The sequence below is a fragment of the Ipomoea nil genome, unplaced genomic scaffold (assembly GCF_001879475.1).
Source record: "Ipomoea nil cultivar Tokyo-kokei standard unplaced genomic scaffold, Asagao_1.1 scaffold0804, whole genome shotgun sequence".
Taxonomy (NCBI): domain Eukaryota; kingdom Viridiplantae; phylum Streptophyta; class Magnoliopsida; order Solanales; family Convolvulaceae; genus Ipomoea; species Ipomoea nil.
The window spans coordinates 1125603-1146930 of NW_017617232.1; the positions used below are offsets into that span (position 1 = coordinate 1125603).

A 21328-nucleotide genomic window follows, 5' to 3' on the forward strand; every position below is an offset into this window, starting at 1 on the left:
CAGACTAAAGTTTCGACTGCAAGATCAGCTACAACGGAGCACTTATCTGGAGCTTTAATAAATGAAGCCGTACACGGTAATATGTCATTAACGTATTCACTGAAATTTTGACCGCGATGAAAGGGAACAAGTTGAATCTTCCCAAATAGATAGTTTGAAGAAATAAGTTTAATGGAGATAAAGTGATAAGGCTGTTTGTAAGGTATTTATCGAGGATGTGGTTCGATAAGTGGTGTCGACGGCCACCGGGGGGAGGATTGGTGGTTTTTTTTTTTCTTTTCTTTTCTTCTTGTAGGATTTGTAACCATTGATCGTTTGGTCTACTGATACAGATGAGAACAATAGTTCTAGGAATGATCTATTTAGGATATGAATATTAAATTTCATCTATCTACCATTCTAATAAGAGTCAATAAACTTAGGTCTATAATGGGTAGAAAAAAATGTCGGTCAAATTATTAAATGAAGTAAATGATTCAGATTTGATTTTTCCTTAGATTTTCAAATTTATCATTAATTATTAACTTACTCATTGATTTCAATAAGAAAGGTTTTAAGTTCAAACCTCATCCCAATCAAAGTTGGCATAATTAAATTCCTCAACCTATTTTACTCTTGTTAAATTAAATAAATTAGTAGCTATAACAAAAAATGATACATATGCATTTTTTTTTAATTTATAATTATGTGTCTACAATGTCTTTATTTTAAAGAAATTATTCATTATCAATAAATCAATAAATTAAATAAGAGAAATAATTTCATTAGTTACATTGTCTTTTATTTTCTCCAATGCAAAGATTCTTTACATTCAAATTCATCCATTCATATTCATTACATTGTCTATTATCTTCTTTTTACACTATTTTGTAATTAAATATCAAAGTTATAATACAAAATAATGTTATATATTTATTACCAAGTATTTTATTAATATCATAAAAAATAGTTTGAAACCAATTATATATTAACTACTTAGGAAGATTTGCTGACAAAGATAATATTCAAATAACCCAACAAATTAAAGCGGGAAATTACCTCGCAATATCTTTAGACTCCATCATATTTAAAATGTTCAAATTTTTACAACTTTATCTAATCTTATTCCTTAAATTAAGAATTTCTTTATCTACAATAACTTATTCGCACAATAATGGTTGATCAAATAAATCCCGAGCAAAACACCTAAAGGACTGTTATGCTTTTATGTTGATAATAATATGTAAATATTAATTAATTATATCATTATCTTACATAACTACATTTAAAACTCATTATTAAAAATGTCAATGTAGGGCAATAGAACATCGTAACACACTTATACATGAAAAAGATGTCGAGTCTACAACAATACTGCAATCAATTTGACAAATCTAGAAAATAAAGAAATTTTAAAATAACCATTGTTGATTCATTCATTTTAGAGTTAATAACCAAAATAGTCCCTAGATTATGTCGTAATTACTAATTTGGTCCTCGACTATCCTTCTTACCCAAATAAGTCCTCAACTGCTGATGATGTGGTCTAAGTGCTATGAATTGCTATGAATTCGACTTCCGTTGTTGATAGCGGGTGTCACTGTGAGTGTAAATGAGGATAGTTTCTGCTAGTCAAATTCGAAGGGACTTCATGCAAAATTTCTGAAGTTCAATTGAATTCATACAACACTACTTTCATCCAAACAAAGAGAAAATGATAAATTTTAAAAATCTCATCACAAAAGCAAAAAAAAAAAAAAAAAAAAAAAAATCAATTCATGCTCCACTACTGCACATAATGAAAGCATCCACTGTACTCTTGCGCGGCATGTTAATGTGTATAATACACCCGAAGTCACAGATAAATGCACATTCCAATCGCGAAATTGTAAGGGGAACACAGCGGATCGCGTGATCGGAGAAGCTTGAGGCAGCACCGAGAGCAACCACTGTAACGGAGCAATCCTTTTGCTTTGATGAATATGGGGAGATTGAGAAAGAAATCGTGGAACGGGAAAGAGCACTTCCACTATAGAGAAGCGTAGCCCTTGTAGAATTACTTGACCAGCTGTGAACTCTAGAAGCCGATCGACGATAAATGGTAAAATGGGGAGGAAAGACAAACATTGTAAAATTACATTTTTATCCCTACTTTTGACCGTCAACAAACAGTCAAATTAACATAGGACTAGTTTTGTAAAATTGAATCTAAAAACGATATTCTAAATAAATACTATTTTTTATGAATTTGAATTTTCCAAGTATTTTTAATTTTCTTTTGAGTTTTGAGTAACATTGTCATTGTCTTCATCTTCACTGTACTATTTGTCCTCTTTAATTCCTTTTTGTTTGTAGTGTGTTATTTGCAATTGGGTTATTGTTAATAGCATATATAGATGACAACGTCATGCAATGAGATTGTGGTGTAGCAAGCTGTGAATTTTTCTTATTGTGTATATGAATGGGTTCTTAGTTGTACTATGAACTCTTGATTTTGTAAGCGTCTATTGATATTTTGCAATGGTAGTTTGTTCCTTTACATGTTTCATGTGGAAGTATTGACTAAAAGATTAATATTTATTATATATATATTTATATAAAGTTCATGAGTACTATCTCTTGTTCTATTTTCATAACTTGTTACTTGATAGTAACAACAATAACTTTGCATGTAGTTCGAATATTGATGCTGCAACGTGTCGAGTTTTATCTATTTTACACATGTGCATTTTCAAGTTCATATTTTTAGAATTTATAGGAAGGAGTGTAGTACTTATGGTGTGTGTATGTGTGTGTGTTTTTTTATTTTTGAATTGATGTTAACCTTCGAGTTAAATTATTTTCAACTTTGTCCATAACTTTTTTTAATTAAAGGGAAAATGGCACTTTTCCCCCCTTTGTTATATACTTATAACACTTTTTTTCCCTAAATTATTTAAGTGGCAGTTTTTCCCCCCTGATATATTAAATGGACATATTTACCCTTAAAATAAATATTTCATTTATTTTTCTTCTCCAACAAATTATAACCACGATTTGAAAAAATAAAATACATTAAGTGTTGAATTTAGAATATTTTAAAAATAAAAAAATAAAATTTTAAAAGAAAGTTTGAACCAACCGTTCAAATTGGATCCAAAATCGTGAACCGACGGTTCAAAATAAAACTCAAATCGCGATTATATATACTTATATGTGAAAGTCAATATAAATGCGGAAAGAAACATACACTATTTGCAAATATTATAATTATAATTTAAGCTATTGCTAGTAGTTGTTCCGATTTGAACCTCCGGTTCACGGTTCAGGATCCATTTTTTTCCAGTTTACGATTTTAATAAACGGAAACCCAAATATTGGGTTATGTTATGAATCATAACCGAATTTTTTAATTTGATTGCTATAGTGTTTGGTTCAGTTCGAACCGAACTGTGGTCATCCCTACATATAAGGGATAATTTGTTGAAGAAGAGAAATAAATAAAATATTTATTTTAAGGGTAGAAATGTCCATTTAATATTATCAGGGGGAAAAACCGCCACTTCTATAATAATTGAGGGGGCAAATGTGAATGCATGAATAACACAAGGGGAAAAAGTGCTATAAGCATATAACACAGGGGGGAAAAAGTGTCATTTTCCCTTAATTAAATAGTGGCTACATTCAATATACCAAGTATTTTTGTTGTGAATGTTGATGTTAATTTTGTCATCTAAGCAAGTTGAGTCTAAAAGATGAAATGAATTATAAATTTATATTAGTTCTAATATTGTTAATGAATGTACAATAAGTATTTTATATAAATTCATTTATCTACATCTTAATTGGGTAAATTCATTTATATTGTACATTTATGTGCCCATCTTTAAGATGTAATATCCATAATTATACATCTTATGAAGAGAAATTATGCAATCAAAAAAGAAACAATATGCATTCGAAGAAGAAAATAATGCACCTAAAGAAAAAAAAAAAAAAAAAGAAGCAGCAACTAAATTTATATATAAAAAAATAACCATAATGCCACCGCTTTAAAAAAAAAAAAAAAAAAAAAAAAATCAATCTATATCGTTCATCTAGAATAAATCAATGACCTATATTTGAACTTTTTTTTTAATTGAGCATTCCTTCGCATTTGACATATATATATATATATATATATATATATATATATATATATATATAGAAGTGTTAAGGTGCGGAGATGGCTTCTCGTGTAGTTGTGCGGTTGATGTACCTTAAATATTAAATTGACACCTTAAATATTAAAATGACGCACCTTAAGTACACAAATCACGCACTGTAAGAAGAAAACCAACACACATGAAGGAAAATCACGCACAAGTTTTAAGTTGACGCACCTTAAGCACACAAATCATGCACCTTAAGAAGAAAATCACACCCCTTAGCAATTGCACCCAAGAAAATAAAATCAACGGAAATCATTTTTCAGTCAAAAAGGAAAAACAATGTTTTTTCTGGAAAGTAACTTCTGCAAAAATTTGGCAAATTGATTTTTAACATACTACCGCTACATCAAAGTTCAAAAAATCACTAGGCGCCAATTTCAAAATTTTAATTTTTTTTGAAATAAAATATTTAAACTCCCGCCTAGTCCACGGTGACCTACTCGGCGCTTAGGTAACCGATCACCTAGAACGACGAGTCCGCCGAATATCTAGAGACCAACCACCGCCTAATGCCTAGATGCGGTTTTTACAATATTAAGCTACATCGAGCACAACCTTTGTATAATTTTCTACATCGACAAGCACAACCTTAGTATGATTTCTACCAAAAATCAGAACAGTGCTCTGGTTTTCGGCGTGCTCTAATTTCCAGTGGAAACCAGTACTATTTTTAAAATTTTTAATAAATAACATTATTTTAATATTATTATAAATATTTTTATATTTTAAATAAAATAATTAAAATATTTAATTATACAATTCTATTCATTTTTAAAAAAATAACCAAACAGTTTCCATAATGCAACCAAACAAAAAAAAAAAAATTGAAAAACGACACATTCTCCAGTTTCGAAACACTCCCTGAATCGTATGATGAAAAGAATAATAAGCTATTTTACGAAGAACATTAATTTAACCGCTGTGTTATTTCCTTTACCTCTTGTAATTCCATTTGCAGCTTAAATCGAACAATATACATCAAGAAAAAACTAAAAACTAAAATCAAAATCAGAGAAAAGGCAATTCAATTAAATCATTTATAATTAAAAGAATAATAATCAGCCATTTATGAAGGAGAAAGGTTTATGTACAGCTGGCATAATCAGGTGATATCTTAAATGGGATGGGGTAGCAGTTGATGTGATTTCTCACATAAACATCAACCTTTCTCTTCAGGAGGATCGAGGAACATTAAATTAACCGCTGTTTTATTTCCTTTTAACTTTAATTTCATTAATTAATAATTTCTCAATAAATTTCTTCTAGATAATTATTACTCAGATTTCCACTTAACATTGCAAAAAAAAAAAAAAATAGATCTAGAGATGCGATTATCAGTCTGCGATTTCAAACACGTAGATCTACAGAAATCCAAGCACGTTTATAGCAAATGAATAAATAAAAACGCAGAAAACTAAGCAAATCCAAACCTACGGAGAAGCAAGTGGTAGAAATCCGGTAGATCCACGACGGAGGTGGTTGGAATCACCGCGGTCTCCGATTCAGTTGATGCAAGGCAGGAGCTAGCTAGATTTGCAGATGGCCGGCGACGTACATGCAATCCGATCCGGCAGTTCCCGACCTGCACCAAGCGAATTAGAGACCGCCGCGACGTACATCAAATGCACAACGCTGTCGTTTCCGGCTGGTATGCTATCCAGGAATTAGGAATATGTAGAAATACGAAGCGTAATGTACAGAACTGAAGTTTAGAGAGAGAGAGAGGGAGAGAGAAGGTGCGTGTACGTGAAATAAGCGGGACGCGATGGGAAGGAACAAAGACTTTATAGAAGAACTGGGCCAATGAGATAGTGACGCGTGAGCTGCTAAACCAGCGACGCGTTAACTGAAACGTGGAATAAAATCATGGAAATTCGGGCTCGGGTCGCTGACATGAGTGATGAGCCCGATCCGCTTTCCAACTTTAGAAGGTCCTGGTTACCTCACTACCTTCAATCGTTATGCCATGGAACCGTGTTCACCATTCATGGTGAACACAGTTCCAACGGTGTTAGTACACCGTTATCTTCTTCTTCTTTTTTTTTTTAAAAATTAATTGCGTGACTTTTCTTCTTCATTTTTATATTCTGCGATTTCACTTTAATTTGAGGTGAGCAATGATTTCGAACATTCATAAATTATGAATTCATGCTTGCACATTCACTTTGGAACCATGCCTACATATTTCCGTCCGAAATCACAAACATTCATAAATTATGAATCTATGCCTGCACATTCACTTTGGAACCATGGCTACACATTCACTTTGGAACCATGAGATTATGAACTTTCTGTTATGAGATTATGAATTTTCCGTTATGAGATTATGAATTTACACTACATTCATAATCTCATAACAAAAAATTCATAATTTAATAAATATTTTACTTTTATGAGATTATGAATTTTCTGTTATGAGATTATGAATTTTCATTACATTCATAATCTCATAACAGAAAATTCATAATTTGATCAAACGCGCGTCGTTAACTCCACATCCACGATTTTTTTATTTTTTATTTACCTAAAAACGACGTCGTTTGGACTTGTGTTCACCATTCTCGGTGAACACGTTTTCAGGGCATAATTTGCCGACTACCTTAGCCAAGGCCGGTTCATATATGAAATCAATTGTTATACCATTAAACAAATTCATCTTACATTGTGGATCATGATTTTAAAAATTGTGTATTTATTAATATATTATGTTCCTGCAGACTGCAACTAATTGTTTATGTACTTGTAAATAAATTAAAGGTACATAATATATTAATTACAGACACATGATTTTTGAATTAGAATACATTTCACAGTTGCCGGTCGCCAATGTTTGTCACTGAAATGTAGTCGGAATAGCGTCAGAGGGTGCCGGAATCCTAGCTAGTGTCGTGTTATTGAAGGTTACTAATCGATTTTTGGACTTCAATGCACAAAAATAACATATTATTGAGTTTAATTACAATTTTTAAATGTTTAATGGTCTAATTGACTTTTTAGTAAAGTTTAAGTAACTATTTGATCATTTTCCCAAGATTATATAACATGTACAAGGGAGGATTAATTCTTTATGTTAATATTAATGATTATAAGTGTTAAACTTGCATGTTGAATAAAATTGATAGAAATTCTATTTCAAGTGTGACTATAGAATTTACTAATTTAGTAATTTACATTATATTGCTTGAATTAATACATAGCGATTTGTGTGATTTTCATAGTACATTATGCTTAGGGAATAAAAAATTATGTGTCACATTAATTGATCACTTTCCTAGAGATTGCTATGTATATCTATTACAGTAAGGATGAAAACTATATAAAATTTCAAAATTTTTAAGTTAGAGATTTAGAGGTTGAATTGCAAACTAGTCATTTGATTAAAAAAGTTTAGAAAATATAGGTAGTGAATATTATGATCCTGATTTTTTTTTTATTATATTGATATTGTGCAGGAAACTTGATAGTTATGTAATTAGTGCATTTTTGAATGCATGAACCTGGACACTTTTTGAGGAAGATTAACTTGGAAAATATGGATATATAATAATCTTTATCCTTATTATTATTATTAGAGTATAATAAGTTTTCCATTCCACTAGCTCTTACACTTTTCAATTTTCTATTCTTTTCTTTAAACTTTCTTTTGAAGACTTCAATGGGAGGGAAAACAGTGGTGTTGGGTGGAGACTTTAGATAAATTCTACCCGTTATTTCGAAAGGTACTAGACAAGATATAATACAAGCCAGCATTAATTCATCTTAATTATGGAATAATTGTGAAGTTCTTCGTCTAACAAAGAATTTAAGATTGCGTGGTGTTACTAATGAAGACGATGTTGAGAAGTTAGATAGTTTTGCCAAGTGGATTGCGGATTTAGGTGATGGTAATCTTGGTGAAGACAACGATGTTGATTGCAATATAATAATGCCTTCTTCAATTGTATTAGAAAATGAGGTTGATCCTATCAAACAAATTGTTGAAAGCACATTCCCTCAATACCGTTATGGCAATTTGGATGAAAGACAATTAGAGAATAGAGCTATATTAGCTCCAACATTAGATGTTGTTGACGAAGTCAATGAATACATGAATGATATTAATCAAGCTGCATCAAGGACATATTTGAGTTGTGATTCTGTTTCCAAGGCTAAGGCAAACTTTGATATGCAATCTCAGGTACACACAACAGAATTTTTAAATAGCTTGAGGTGCTCAGGTGTACCAAACCACTCTTTAACGCTGAAAATTGGAACTCCAGTTATGCTGTTGAGAAATATAGATCACTCGATGGGGTTGTGCAATGGTACAAGGTTAATAGTAACACAATTGGGAAATCATGTTATTGAGGGGAAAATCATAGCTGGCAATAACGCAGGTACAAAGGTTTTGATACCAAGGCTATCTTTGACTCCTTCAAACCCAAGACTTGGTCGTGCATCGCACGGGTGCAACTACTAGTTTCTACAATAGTGATGAGTTTTTACACTTTTCAATTCCACTAGCTCTTACACTTTTCAATTTTCTATTCTTTTCTTTAAACTTTCTTTTGAAGACTTCAATGACTGGGCTCTAAACTCATTGTTTCTAGCTATAGACTATTGAAGCTCGGTTCATTATTTCTACAATAGTGTTGAGTTTTTATTGTTCTTAATTTTGCCAAAAATGGTAAGTACTCTCATGATTAGGATATAATCCTTTTTAAAAATAATGAACATGAATGGACTCTTCAATGGATGCTCATAATATCTTAATCAGTCTCAATGTATGGAGTCATGGTTGAATAGAATTAGTTGGCGTTTCGTTGGGGACTTCAGTACTTTATTAACAAATTTGCTATGCATTACCATGTTTGTTGGTTTACTTTTGCTATTCTACTATTAAATCCATTAGTAATTATAAAATTCATTACCCTTCAATTCTCTTCCCCTACTTTTGAATAATGGAATAAAAAAGAGTTAATTCCATTTGTGATCCTAGATTTATAGGTAGTACTCAACTTTTAGTCCTTTTTTATCAGAACATCCCCTTTTGGTCCTAGTATTATTGTGACGTGACCAATTTTGATCCTCTATCAACAAAATCGTTGAAATTTTGTTAAATAGAATGTCATTTTGATCTTTTTAATACAAAGTGCGTAGACCCGTTATTATTATTATTTTTATGTTTATTTTTTTGAAAAAAAATCATAATTGAAGAGCGAAATGCCCTTGTATTTAATAAAATTTCAACAATTTTTTTTATAGACCAAAATTGTTCATGTCACAATAATACTAGGACCAAAAGAAGATGTTCTAATAAATAAATAAATATAAATAAAAGTGAATTGTCACATATAAATCTAGGACAAAAAGATGAATTATATAACTCTAGGACAAAAAGAGGAATTAACTCGAATAAAAAATAAGAAAAATAAAATAAAAACGACATTGTCCATGCATTAAACATGGAACTATAATACACAGACATGTATATGTATTATATATTTACTCCGTATTTATTTTTATTTTAATTAATTACTCCATATTTATTTATTTTAATTTCAATTCTTATTTACTAGCAAACAAAACGACTTCTTCTATTTAAACTTATTACCATTACTAAGTATTTAATTTCAATTATTATTTTTATTCTAATGTTTGAACAAAATGCCTTCTTAATTAAGTTCTCATTATACAAAAAATATTAATTTCAATATGTACACAATTACATACAGTGAAAGAGTGTGTTCTCTTTAATTTGAATAAATTATTAGTTTAATATAATTATCGAATATCAATAAACAAGTGCATGTTACACTAATCGGGCGAATGTTTCACGTACATGTCTTCATGAAAGGGAAAAAAATTGGAAAACTGGCCCATGCAGGTCTCGAACCTGCAACCTTCGCGTTATTAGCACAACACTCTAACCAACTGAGCTAATAGGCCATATATTTTAAATTTTAAACTTTATTTATTTATTGAGATAGACAGTGGTGGAGGCGCCTCTTGTCTGTGATTTGAATGGGGAGGCCATTGATGCCTCCTTAATTTATTAGTGTGCTAAATAAAAAATATTTATTATATTATATTAATCAAAAAATAATTATATTATATTCATAAATCTATAAATATTAATACGAAATTATTATTTAAAATAGAGAAAATCAATGTTTTGATCCATCAATTGTTTTGCATTTGTCAATTCGTCCATAATTTTTAATTTGATCGAATTGACCCTCCAATTATTTTAAATTTCGTCAATTAATTTCCTTAATCACTATTTTATCAATCAGTCGTTAGTTACCAAAATAGTGATTAGTGAATTTAATTAACGAAATTTAAAACAATTAGAGAGTCAATTTGACCAAATTAAAAATTATGGACTAAATTGACAACTGCAAAACAATTGAGGAACTAAAACAATTATTTTCCCTTTAAAATATTATATTATTAATAGTTAACAATTATTTTATAATTAATACTCCGTAATTTTTATAGTTAATGAATTGTTTTCATAAAATATGCATGCCTTTGTCTTTTTACATGTTAATAGCTAATTTTACTAAACATTCTTTTTGTAAATTGTTAAAATAATCTGGTGGTAAAATACGCTAACACAATTTGACATCCGTTACCGGCCAACAAATCCACTAACCGCTGATTGCCAAATAATGTCGTAGTAGTGGATATGTAAATGATATAAGCAATGGTGGTGATGTGAAGATAAATAAATAAGGGTGATGATAGAGTGAGAAGACAATAATAAAGGTATATACATAGGTAGGTGGGTAGATATATTGGTAAATAGATAAGTGAAATTTTTAAGTAATGGTAATAATGGTTATAAATGAAATTATATGTGTTTTTGTATTTGAAAAAAGTCTAGAAAACAACTTTAAGAAAAAAATTGAAATCCTTTGTTGGTTGGAAAAAATGAACTTTTTTCATAAACAAATTCACGCACACTTGGAAGTTCTAAACTTGGGTTACAAGTGGGTTACAACATACATTTCACCTCACTCAAAATTACATATGAAGATTAAACGTTACTAAATGTTAATAGTGTCATGGTTTCATAAGACAAGGTTCTATGCACAACCCTCGGTAATAAAGCCAAACACAAATAGCCTCATGATAATACGAAAATACAACACTCTAGGACATATGCCAAAAAGCCTTCATCAAGAGCGATAGGGCAAAACAAAACAAGAACTCATAGTAATAAAGATAACCCAAAGTGATGAAGAGAATACAATAGAACATTACAACGTCTAGAGAATAAGAATAAATTGGGAATAAAATAGAACACCAATTAGTTTATTATGGTTACACTCCCCATTGACATTTGAGAAATAAAATATAGTAGTGCTGAAATGACATAAATACCCTTGAGAAATAAATTTCGCACACTCAAAATAAAGAAACATGGTAATAATAAAATTGAACAGCCTTAGAAAAAACTCAACAGACTCAAAAAGCTTCTAAATCTTACCAAAACAATTGAAGAATGGCAAAACAATGATTTGAAAATTTCCATTGAAAAAAGGCATCGCCGGTAGTCGCACACACTGATGTGTGACATTGGAAGGAAAGATCATTAAACAAGCTTGCAAAAAGTGACAATGGGTATAATTAAAGGACAAAAAGTACTATTTTCCTATAATTCATGGACTAAATTTGCCATTTCTCATTTTTAAAGATAGACTAAAGAGAATAAAACAAATAAAATGAGACGAAAAGAGTGGCTAAACTAACATCCTCACAGATGATGCAATGGCTTGCAACTCATCTGCAGTAACTTTCTTCCACTCACCACCAATCATCAGACATCCTTCTATACCTGCTGCAGATGTGTCATCTAATTCATGGCTGCTTTCTGTCTCTGCTCTCATTTTCTTATGATGGGAATTGTCTAAACATTCAATAGCAGATTCAGCCACCCTCTTGCTGTGATTTTCATTTGATAATTGGCATTCTTTTGGATTTGATGATTTGGAAACTTCAGTGCAATTAGCATTGCAATCAAGAATAGGTAAGCGGCCTGAAGAACTGAAAGCATGAGGTATCATACCTATAGGGCATGGTCTCCAATTATCTGTGACAACCCATTGTCTACGAACACCGGCATGGTTTTGAGTTTTGTTTACCTTGTTGCTCTTCATTGATTTTAGTTTAATCAACTGAAGCTTCTTTCCAGCTTGACTAAGGGATTCTTCTTGCCTGGAGAGGAAGCTTTCTGAATGTACATTAGGAGAGTCTGATTCATTAACATCTGCACCAAATACGCTCAGCAAAGAGAGCGTTTTAAGTTTATTAAGTAAAGAGTTCTTCCCCATTAGACGTGCAAGAACTATGGATGAAGCCATCAGTTGCTTGTTGCCATGAGAGGACAACACGAGGCATTTGCATAAAAGGTCCTGTAGGGTAGCCTTTGCCAGAATTTGGTCATTTGAAGAATCTCCAGTTTCTGATACAGATCTTTTCTCATGTACATGCCTCAGGGTCTTCAGATTTTCAATTAACCATTCAAACAGGTAAGAAAGCAGTTGAATTTGGCGAGGCACTGTTACATTATCCAATGAATGGCAGTCACCTAATCAAGATCCAGAGTCCAGACAATGAAAATAAACTAAAATCAGTATAATGACAAAGCCCTTACGAACCACCAAAAGAAAAAAGAATATAGAAAAACAAAAAATAAAGAACAATTCGAAAGATGACATAAAACGAATACAGATCTACCCTCTCATCATCTTCCTGCTAGTCACAAAAATCCTCACTATACTCCAAAATAGGAAGCAACCCTGAGAAGTGTTCAGGCTCCTATATGGCAGCTATGGATAAGTAGTTACTTACCATTTAGCAATTCTGTGGCTGAATGTATCTCAATTTTATCAAGGATTCCTCTAAGAAGTGTAATAAGCAAGTCTGGTGCTTTATTAGACAATTTTGTGATGACTGGTTTCCAGTGATCAAATACAGCATGCATAGTAATGTTTCCTTGGATAGTTTGACCAGAATCTGATCCATCAGCTAAATGCGAGGAATCTAATGCCTTAAGCAACAGTTCCAAAAGCACTGACAACACTTCTGAAGACGACGAAGAATACAACCGAAGAATATTTTTCAAAGATTTGGTAACCTGTTTCTTAGGACCTGAAACATACACCAATACAAAGGGCAAAAATTATAAGCATCTGTAAAACATATGGAGACATTTTCCAAAGGCAATAAGCAGAACAAAGTCCAGTCTGCATGCCCAAACAAACAGATATTATAATACAACCTTGCTTGCCTAGACCAACATTTCATTGATTATAAGTAAACATAAAAAGAGAGATCACAGACCAGTTGATTATAGCCAAGTTGATAGCAACGGTACTTTGTACTGGAGAGCAGAATAGCTTTTAAACAATCTCTAAATAGTTTGCATCTCTCATTGAGATTGCAAGGCTACATATATGTCTTTCTAATTAACAATGGAATAGCAGGTCTATAGGAGTATAGGTGACACTGCCTCACAAACAGTGAAATGGGGTGTACTTACCCCCAAAATAAATAAATAAAGTAAAAAGGAGTAAGACACACCAAATTAACTTTTTTCCAGCAAAGGGGTTAATGGATGCATAAATTCTCTGCAAGAATATATCTCACAGTGATAGCTATTGATTATACATAGAGCAAAAACCTTTGCAATTTGAAAATAACATGTCAACACTGAATTTGGAAAATTGGGATTTCAAAATTCCAAGTTTCTGCAATGCCATGTATTTTTTCATTTCCTTCTCTTCAATGAAGTTGATTTTCCCATATCCTTATTTGCACCCAAATTCTTCTTCCAATCATCAATTCAACCTCCATATAACATGCATATATAGGAAGAACTCATTCTTTGGTTCCTAGACGTGTATATTAATCATTTATAATACAATGTAATATTGGAACTTTAAATCATACCACAAAGCTCTGTAATCGTCAAAGCTTGTACAACAGACATGGTCCTAAAATATATATTCCACCTCGAATGAAAGATTAGCTATTACTCCAATTAGTGAGGATACACATTTACTATTTTATATGTATCCTCAACATGTCCCCTCACATGTGAGAAGATTCTTGTTTTTAATGGGCTAACCATGTGGAAATATTTTGATGATGTATGGCATGTAAAAATTCAAATCCAGGACCATTTGTTTGCTTAATTACATGTTCATCTTAACTATATGCTTAAGCTATTAATGAAGATACACAATTAGTATTTCATATTCATAGTCAACCAGTCCAATAACTTAAATGCACTAGGCAAGTACAATAAATTTGAAAAATCCAGCAAAAAATTCCATTTAGCACTGTAGCAAACTGAATAAACAATCCCATAAAATATTTAACTTATAGAATAACCTGATGATTTAGAAAATGAAAGCTTCCCAGCTACAAAAGGAAGAAATTTGTTGAATCCATAGAGTTGACCTGGATGTCTAACAGTAATACCTGTTGAAGTGCATTAAAGTCACTCAAATAAAAACATTGGCACTAAACAAACAGAAATCATGGCAGCATTTCCAGGAACAAATCAGGGAGAAATGAATCATTATAATGCAACAAGCCATCATGGAAGTGGTTGAAGATGTATCAGTTAGTTTCATGCAGGAAATACTTCCCTTCAGCTACATTGTTTCTCCCTTTGTGATTGCTTATGTGTTTTTGATGTTCTGACTAAAAACCATAACACAAATGATCAAAATAGTATCAGTCAGTTTCATGCAGGAAATACTTCACTTCAGCTACATTGTTTCCCCCTTTTGTGATTGCTTATGTGTTTTTGATGTTCTGACTAAAAACCATAACACAAATGATCAAAATATTCAGACATTGAAGTAATTATTTATCGAGCTAGATTTTACTAAAATCAACCACCAGGTTGGGGACATCTTCACTCCTTAAGAAGGCCTTAATTATTAGTGCACCATAATAGCAGAACTGCCTATATGGCGTCCTCTTAGGAGGTCTTCACTTCTCTTAAGACTTCTTTTCAATCTTCACAGTGATGAGCATACAACCACAAAACCCAAAATGTTGGGCACAACATTAAATCAATCTAGCCCTTAGTGTATTTTATATGCACCATATTCTAGCCACCAAATATTATCACAATAGAGATGTCCAATTACTGCAGTTCTTTCAGGAGGATTTTCAATTTAACACCAATACTGATTGCACAGGGAAGGACCCATGATTTTTTGTCAACTAAGGTAACCAAATGCAGGCAAATACTTGGCATGTACAAGTTTTAATATGCTTCATTTAAATATAGCAAGGCTTAAGCCATACAACCATTAAATGTCATATAAAACTGAATTTGGATTCTGTGAAAATGAAACTATGTTATGGCCACAATCCCATCAAGCTGATTTCTGGCATCAATAGATTTTGATATGCCACTGCATGCTTCTTAGATCTTAGACATCAGCATTTCTAGTGGTCCATCGAATGGAAATAGTAATTGTCCACAATTTTATGAATTCCAGAAGTAGCGGGACAAAATTGATCAAAATTCAAGAATATGAACCAAATTGAACAAAGTCTAACAATATAGAGACCTCCCAATTACTTTAACCAAACAAAAAATTCAGACTTAGCATAAAGAGAGTTAGGTGGAAATGTGGAATTCTAACTTTTATGCAATATCAAAAAAGATATGTGAAAATTACTTCGTAATCACAACTTAACAAATAAAGACAGCAAAGTTGGGTTGTAATATCTATCAACATCAAACTTCACACTTTATATATGGGAGTTAGGTGGAGGCGTGGAGTTCTAAATTCTAATCTTGTGCAAGATTAGTGAAAGATATCTTAATTAATACAACATGATAAATACTGAAGCTTTACTTACGGTTTTCCTTGGCAAAAGAACTTGATCTGGCAGTCTGTTTTTCTTTCAAACAATAAGCCAATTCATTTAATCTGTCCCTTGTTTCCTTCTGAAGTTTGGTGGGTTGACCGCTCTGAATAGCGCTTTTTTGAGGCTCCCAGTAATATGATTGCAACCAACGAAGTGCCTGAAATCATTTCATCACATTTAGAATACCATGAGAACAGCTGAGCTTTTAAATAATTATAGAAATATGAAAAAGTAGTAACAACAGCAGGAACCAATAATGAAGATATCCCAAAGATACTTTCTAATCTAGGAATTTTTCTCTTACAGGTATTCAATTGCTTGGTTAGGTGATCATTTCTTAAACCATATACAGTTAGGACATGGGTACAAGTCCTATTACCAACTTGGAAACAAACCCTGCATGATGCAGAGTTCTGCACAATGACTGGAAACAAAAGATTTGCACTTCTCAAATGAAACCCTTCACTCTTTATAATTTGAATTTCTATTTCCAAATATGTGCCCCCTCCCCCCAATCACTCCAAACAATACAATTAGAGATTAAACATTTTGTTTAAATTGAATTAGACCTGGGGAAGTACCAGCATAAATATTTAAAAAATAATAACAAAACTCATATATAGCAAAGGTGTTTAACTGATCCAATTACATCAAAGTTGAAACTTGGTCAAATTTAGGAAACACATTCTTGTAACTATGAACAAAAACATATATTTAAAATTGTAAATCTCAATAGTATAATCGTTATGCAGAATACAAAAGAATGTGTGTCAAACAAGGAACCATAATGATAATAGTATTAATGCTGAAACAAATACTAGCTGAATGAAGTCTTAATCTCTTAAATTTATTTTTTTTTGGAAAGGCAAAATTATTTCTTTCTTGGTTTATGGCCTTAATATCTACGGAGTAATTTTCATGTTGAGTAACATGACTAATTTCTTTTATTATCCCTAGTTATCAAATCAAATAGCACAGCATCACAGCATTCCATACATCTTCACTATACATAATGCTCACTACTAGCTATGCACAATCAATTAGGTTTTGGAGGAAAATCAAGCATATAGTTTGACATCAAATAATCTATTACATAGAACTTTTCGGTACAAGGTGTCATGGTTTATGTAAATGTACAGCATCAGTTCTTTGCTATTCATTAAATTCTTATATCGATCCCAGACAGGTATCACTTATGCATAGCTCAAATAAAGTTATGGACTTCAAATCTTGTAAGATGTAGTCTGCCTATTTCTCAATTTTCCCTTAAAAAGCACCACTTATGCCAAGCTCAAAGTTATTTCTATGGTTCTTTCTAACAACTCAAACTGCACTATCATTTCACTTAAAAAGTAGTTACCAGGGTTCACTAATTACATTTGACATTAGAAAAGAATTGAGAAAACAACAAGTGCTTTAGTTCATGCACATCAAGAACACATGGTGACAAACAATCTGCATAGGTCAAACGGCCATGGATTTTATTTATATAACCATGACTGGTATAAAGAAGAAACTGTAATAATAGAACACATAGTGACAAACAATCTGCAAGGTCAAATGCCAATGGGTTTCATTTATATAACCATGACTACTATAAAGAAGAAACAGTGATAATAAAACACATAGTGACAAACAATCTGCATAGGTCAACTGCCTATGGATTTAATTTATATAACCGTCACTACAGTAAAGAAGAAACTGTGATAATAAAACGCATAGTGACAAACAATCTGTAAACTTGCATAGGTCAACCAGCTATGGATTTTATTCATATAACCATGACAACTATAAAGAAGTACTGTACAATAAAATGGCGACTCAATGGAAATGGAGTTATGGACAATGAGAAAAGATTAATATAGAAATTGCATATACCTTTGTAGAGGCAAGGCGGACCAACTGGAGTGAAGGAAGATCACGATGAGAACCCTCTGAAAGTATGTATCTCAATTAAAAATCCAAATTTCACTCGTATCATAAAACAATTAGGAAACAAGGTGAACAAATGTATGCTAGCACAATGGTTTAGTCTAAACATGCACTTACAAGAAACTACAGTTACTTAAATGTAATATTTGTAAATTCATGTAAATCTCTTATCTACAATTGAATGCTTCCTTTTGTACAACATGCCAACATATTTAGTTATTTACAAAAAACTCAAGAATAATTGATCATAAACTTTGCAAAGGGTTTATGCAGAACTGCACACCGTGGCGGACATCAATCAGCATACGGGGAATGCCAATTGCATAAGCTGCCTCAGCTATTGAAAGCTCGTTCTTCTTGCGGTTCTTCTCAATAACTCCATTTACTAACCTTGAAAGACAACATAAAATATAATAATTGATTTATCCCCAAGTTACAAAATAGAAAAGCATATGTATTTTAGAAGGAGAACAAAAAAAATCACAATGTCATGAAGCATAAACTACTTTAAGTTTCGTCTCAAAAAGAAAACCCTAAAATGAAAATCAGCTCCACATGAGTAATTAACATTTAACCATTGAACATAAAATGAAGTTTACTAATACTTTTACAGTACAATACTTCAATTTTCAGAAAAAAAAATTCAGAACATAAAATTTAACAAATGCCCTAGAGAATTAATGGTACAATAGTTTACTAAAGAAAATTTTACTGGTATTCCTAAGGAGTTAAATCAAGATGCAGAATTTCATAACTTAGGATCAATGTGGGGCATCTGCCTATCCTATTAAGATGGGATGGGATATTGGTCATTGCATTGATGATAAAAGAAAATGTGGCATGTAAAACAGAATAAAAATGTAGAATTTCTGTCATGCCAAAGGAAAAAAAAAAAACAAATACCTGGTAATTGCCATAGAATATAGCATAGCCAGCATTTCTTCCGATAGCTGCACACTTTTGGGTACATCATCTCTACAATAATGGGTCAGGAAAAAATAAAACAACAATAGGAATAATTTTATTTGGAAGCTCATTTCATCATTACTACAAATTAAACAAAAATAATAAGTTACCTGAAATATGGATCTTTCTGCTGAATTTCGATGATTGAAGCGGTAACATCGACAGCGACTGGAATGCATCCTCTGTTCCTCCAAGTCGAAATCTACAAAGATCCAAACGTATCCAAATACTTAAGTTTTTAAGCACAATCATTTATCAAATGCATCAATGAAGAAAATGAAAATGAAAATAAAAATAAATAAATAAATAAAACCTTTCATTACCCTTCTAAGTGCAGAATCAACGGAAAGCGGAGAAGAAGAGAAAAGGGAATCTCCAATGAAACTCCACTCTTCCCAGGTTAACCAAGGCACCAACTTCAAGCCCTGTGATTTTTGATCCTCAACGTCGTTAAGGTATGACTCCTTAAACCCTAACAAAGACTCCATTGTCAGGATTCAGTAAACTGGATTCAGCCATTCAGGGTTTAAAGTGAAGTGGGCGCTTCAGTATTCAGTTTCAGTTTGTTCAGTTTTAAAAAAATGAAACCATTCAGTTTAACATTATAGTTCAGTTCGGAATTAGTTCGGTTCGGTTTAGGAACCCCAATTCTCAACGTTTCCTAATTTTCTAGCGCAAAGCTGCAAATTATTATTTTATTTATTTTTACTAATAATTTAAATTTCAAAATATAAATAAACCAAATAAGTGAAACATTTCAAATTTTCCCAAGTCTCAACTCCAAATTCTAAAGTCTAAACTCTAAACATTACATAACAAAATAGCAAAATCAAACACACTACCAATTACCAAACATCTCATATTCACATGGTCCATTTTCCCAAATCCACTTGCAGTGTTCGGTTGGCTCACTTGTAGTGTTCTGTTGACAAGATGAAGAACCATCCATCTCTGTAATTAATATTTGGAGAACAAGAATCATTAAAACAATAATATTTTAAGTATTCAACAATTGAGCAATTAAAAACACAAAGTAAAAAAAAAAAAAAAAAAAAAAAGAGGCAGTGTTGAACTGGAATTCCATTTCAGTGCTGCACTGGAATTCTGGATTTTCATTCCAGTGCTGCACTAAAATTTCATTCCAATTCCAGTGCAAGCACTGGAATGAAATTCGAATTCCAGTGCTTGCACTAGTATTTCAATATTGAAAAAAAAAAAACAAAACAAAAATTTCATTGCCAAATAACTCAAATGCAATGTTCAAGCTTCAACTCAATCAAGGCTAGAAAATAAAAATCAAGCAATTGTCACTTTTTCAGTCTTCTTCGACACTCAAGGCAGCCAAGGCTCAAGCAATTAGAAATCAAAAATCAAAATTTCGAGATTCGAACTTGGAAGACAGAAAAAATCAAAAAAAAAAAAAAAAAAAAAAAAAAAAAAAAAACAAGTAAGAAATCGGAGGAGGAACTAGGAAGAGTACCTTTCGTCAGAAATCCTGCGGTGAGCGAGTGACTGGTCCGACAGTGAGCGAGTAATGGTCACGGCAGCAGGCGAAGTGGCGGACTGGTCCGGCGAGTCGACGACGAGCTTAGTGCTGAGCTCTGTTGAGTCTGGTCAGTGGTCGGTGGTCCGGCCAGGGGGCGACCGGCGACTTCAGCTTGGAGCTTTGGGCGACGAGGAGTTAGGGTATTATGGCTTTCACGACTAGCAGTTCAGGGCTTCAGCGGACATCATTAGAATAATAGAATCCTCAGATTATTATCATTAGGAAAAATGGTAAAATAAATTCCTAAAATATACTTTTTTTTTTTTTTGAAGTTGTTGTCTCTATTACATTGTATAATCTACTTCTATCTATCTACTATATTAATAAGAGCCCAAGAGAGTTAGGCCTATAATAGGTATAAAAAATGGCGAAAAATGGCGGTCACAGATTTTAATCAAATGAATGGCTCAGATTGATTAAAAGATTGATCAGATTTAAATTTTACACTAAAATTTCCTAAAATACCCACACACCGTTACTAATTCAGTTAAAATTTTAAGAATTGTCGTTAGTTCACCGTTAACTTACTCATTGATTTCAATAATAAAAAAAAAAAGTCTTAAGTTCGAACCTCATCCCAATCAAAGTTGGCATATTTAGTACTCTATTTTACTCTTATTAAATTATATAAATAATAATTTAGTAGTTACAACAAAAAATAATACATATGCATTTCTTTAATTTAGAATTATGTGTCCATAATGCCTTTATTCAAAAAAAAAATATTCATTATCAATAAATTAAATAAGAGAAATAATTTTATTAGTTATATTGTCTTTATTTTTCTTCAATATAAAAATTCTTTATATTCAAATTTATTAATTGATTA

General features: G+C 31.8%; 1 protein-coding gene and 1 non-coding gene across 6 annotated transcripts; both read right to left on the reverse strand.

Moving 5' to 3' along the window:
* Window positions 1-10023: 10023 nt before the first annotated feature.
* TRNAI-AAU lies at window positions 10024-10097 on the reverse strand. Its single transcript has one exon. It is a non-coding gene; the product is annotated as a tRNA-Ile (tRNA).
* A 1507-nt stretch (window positions 10098-11604) lies between these two features.
* LOC109177396 lies at window positions 11605-20683 on the reverse strand. 5 transcript variants are annotated; one of them, XM_019326763.1, is made up of 11 exons: window positions 20434-20683; window positions 19803-19902; window positions 19277-19425; window positions 19064-19155; window positions 18891-18962; window positions 18271-18377; window positions 17934-17989; window positions 16047-16212; window positions 14553-14642; window positions 13008-13307; window positions 11605-12744 (listed from the first exon to the last, which is right to left on the reverse strand). In XM_019326763.1, the coding sequence occupies exons 2-11, from the start codon at window positions 19900-19902 to the stop codon at window positions 11897-11899; spliced, it is 1980 nt and encodes a 659-aa protein (XP_019182308.1). In that variant the 5' UTR covers window positions 20434-20683; the 3' UTR covers window positions 11605-11896. The 5 variants fall into 5 exon arrangements, with proteins under 5 accessions (XP_019182308.1, XP_019182307.1, XP_019182311.1 ...); XM_019326762.1 differs by having other exon boundaries at window positions 19796-19902; XM_019326766.1 differs by having other exon boundaries at window positions 18271-18372; window positions 19803-19904.
* Between the last annotated feature and the right edge of the window lie 645 nt (window positions 20684-21328).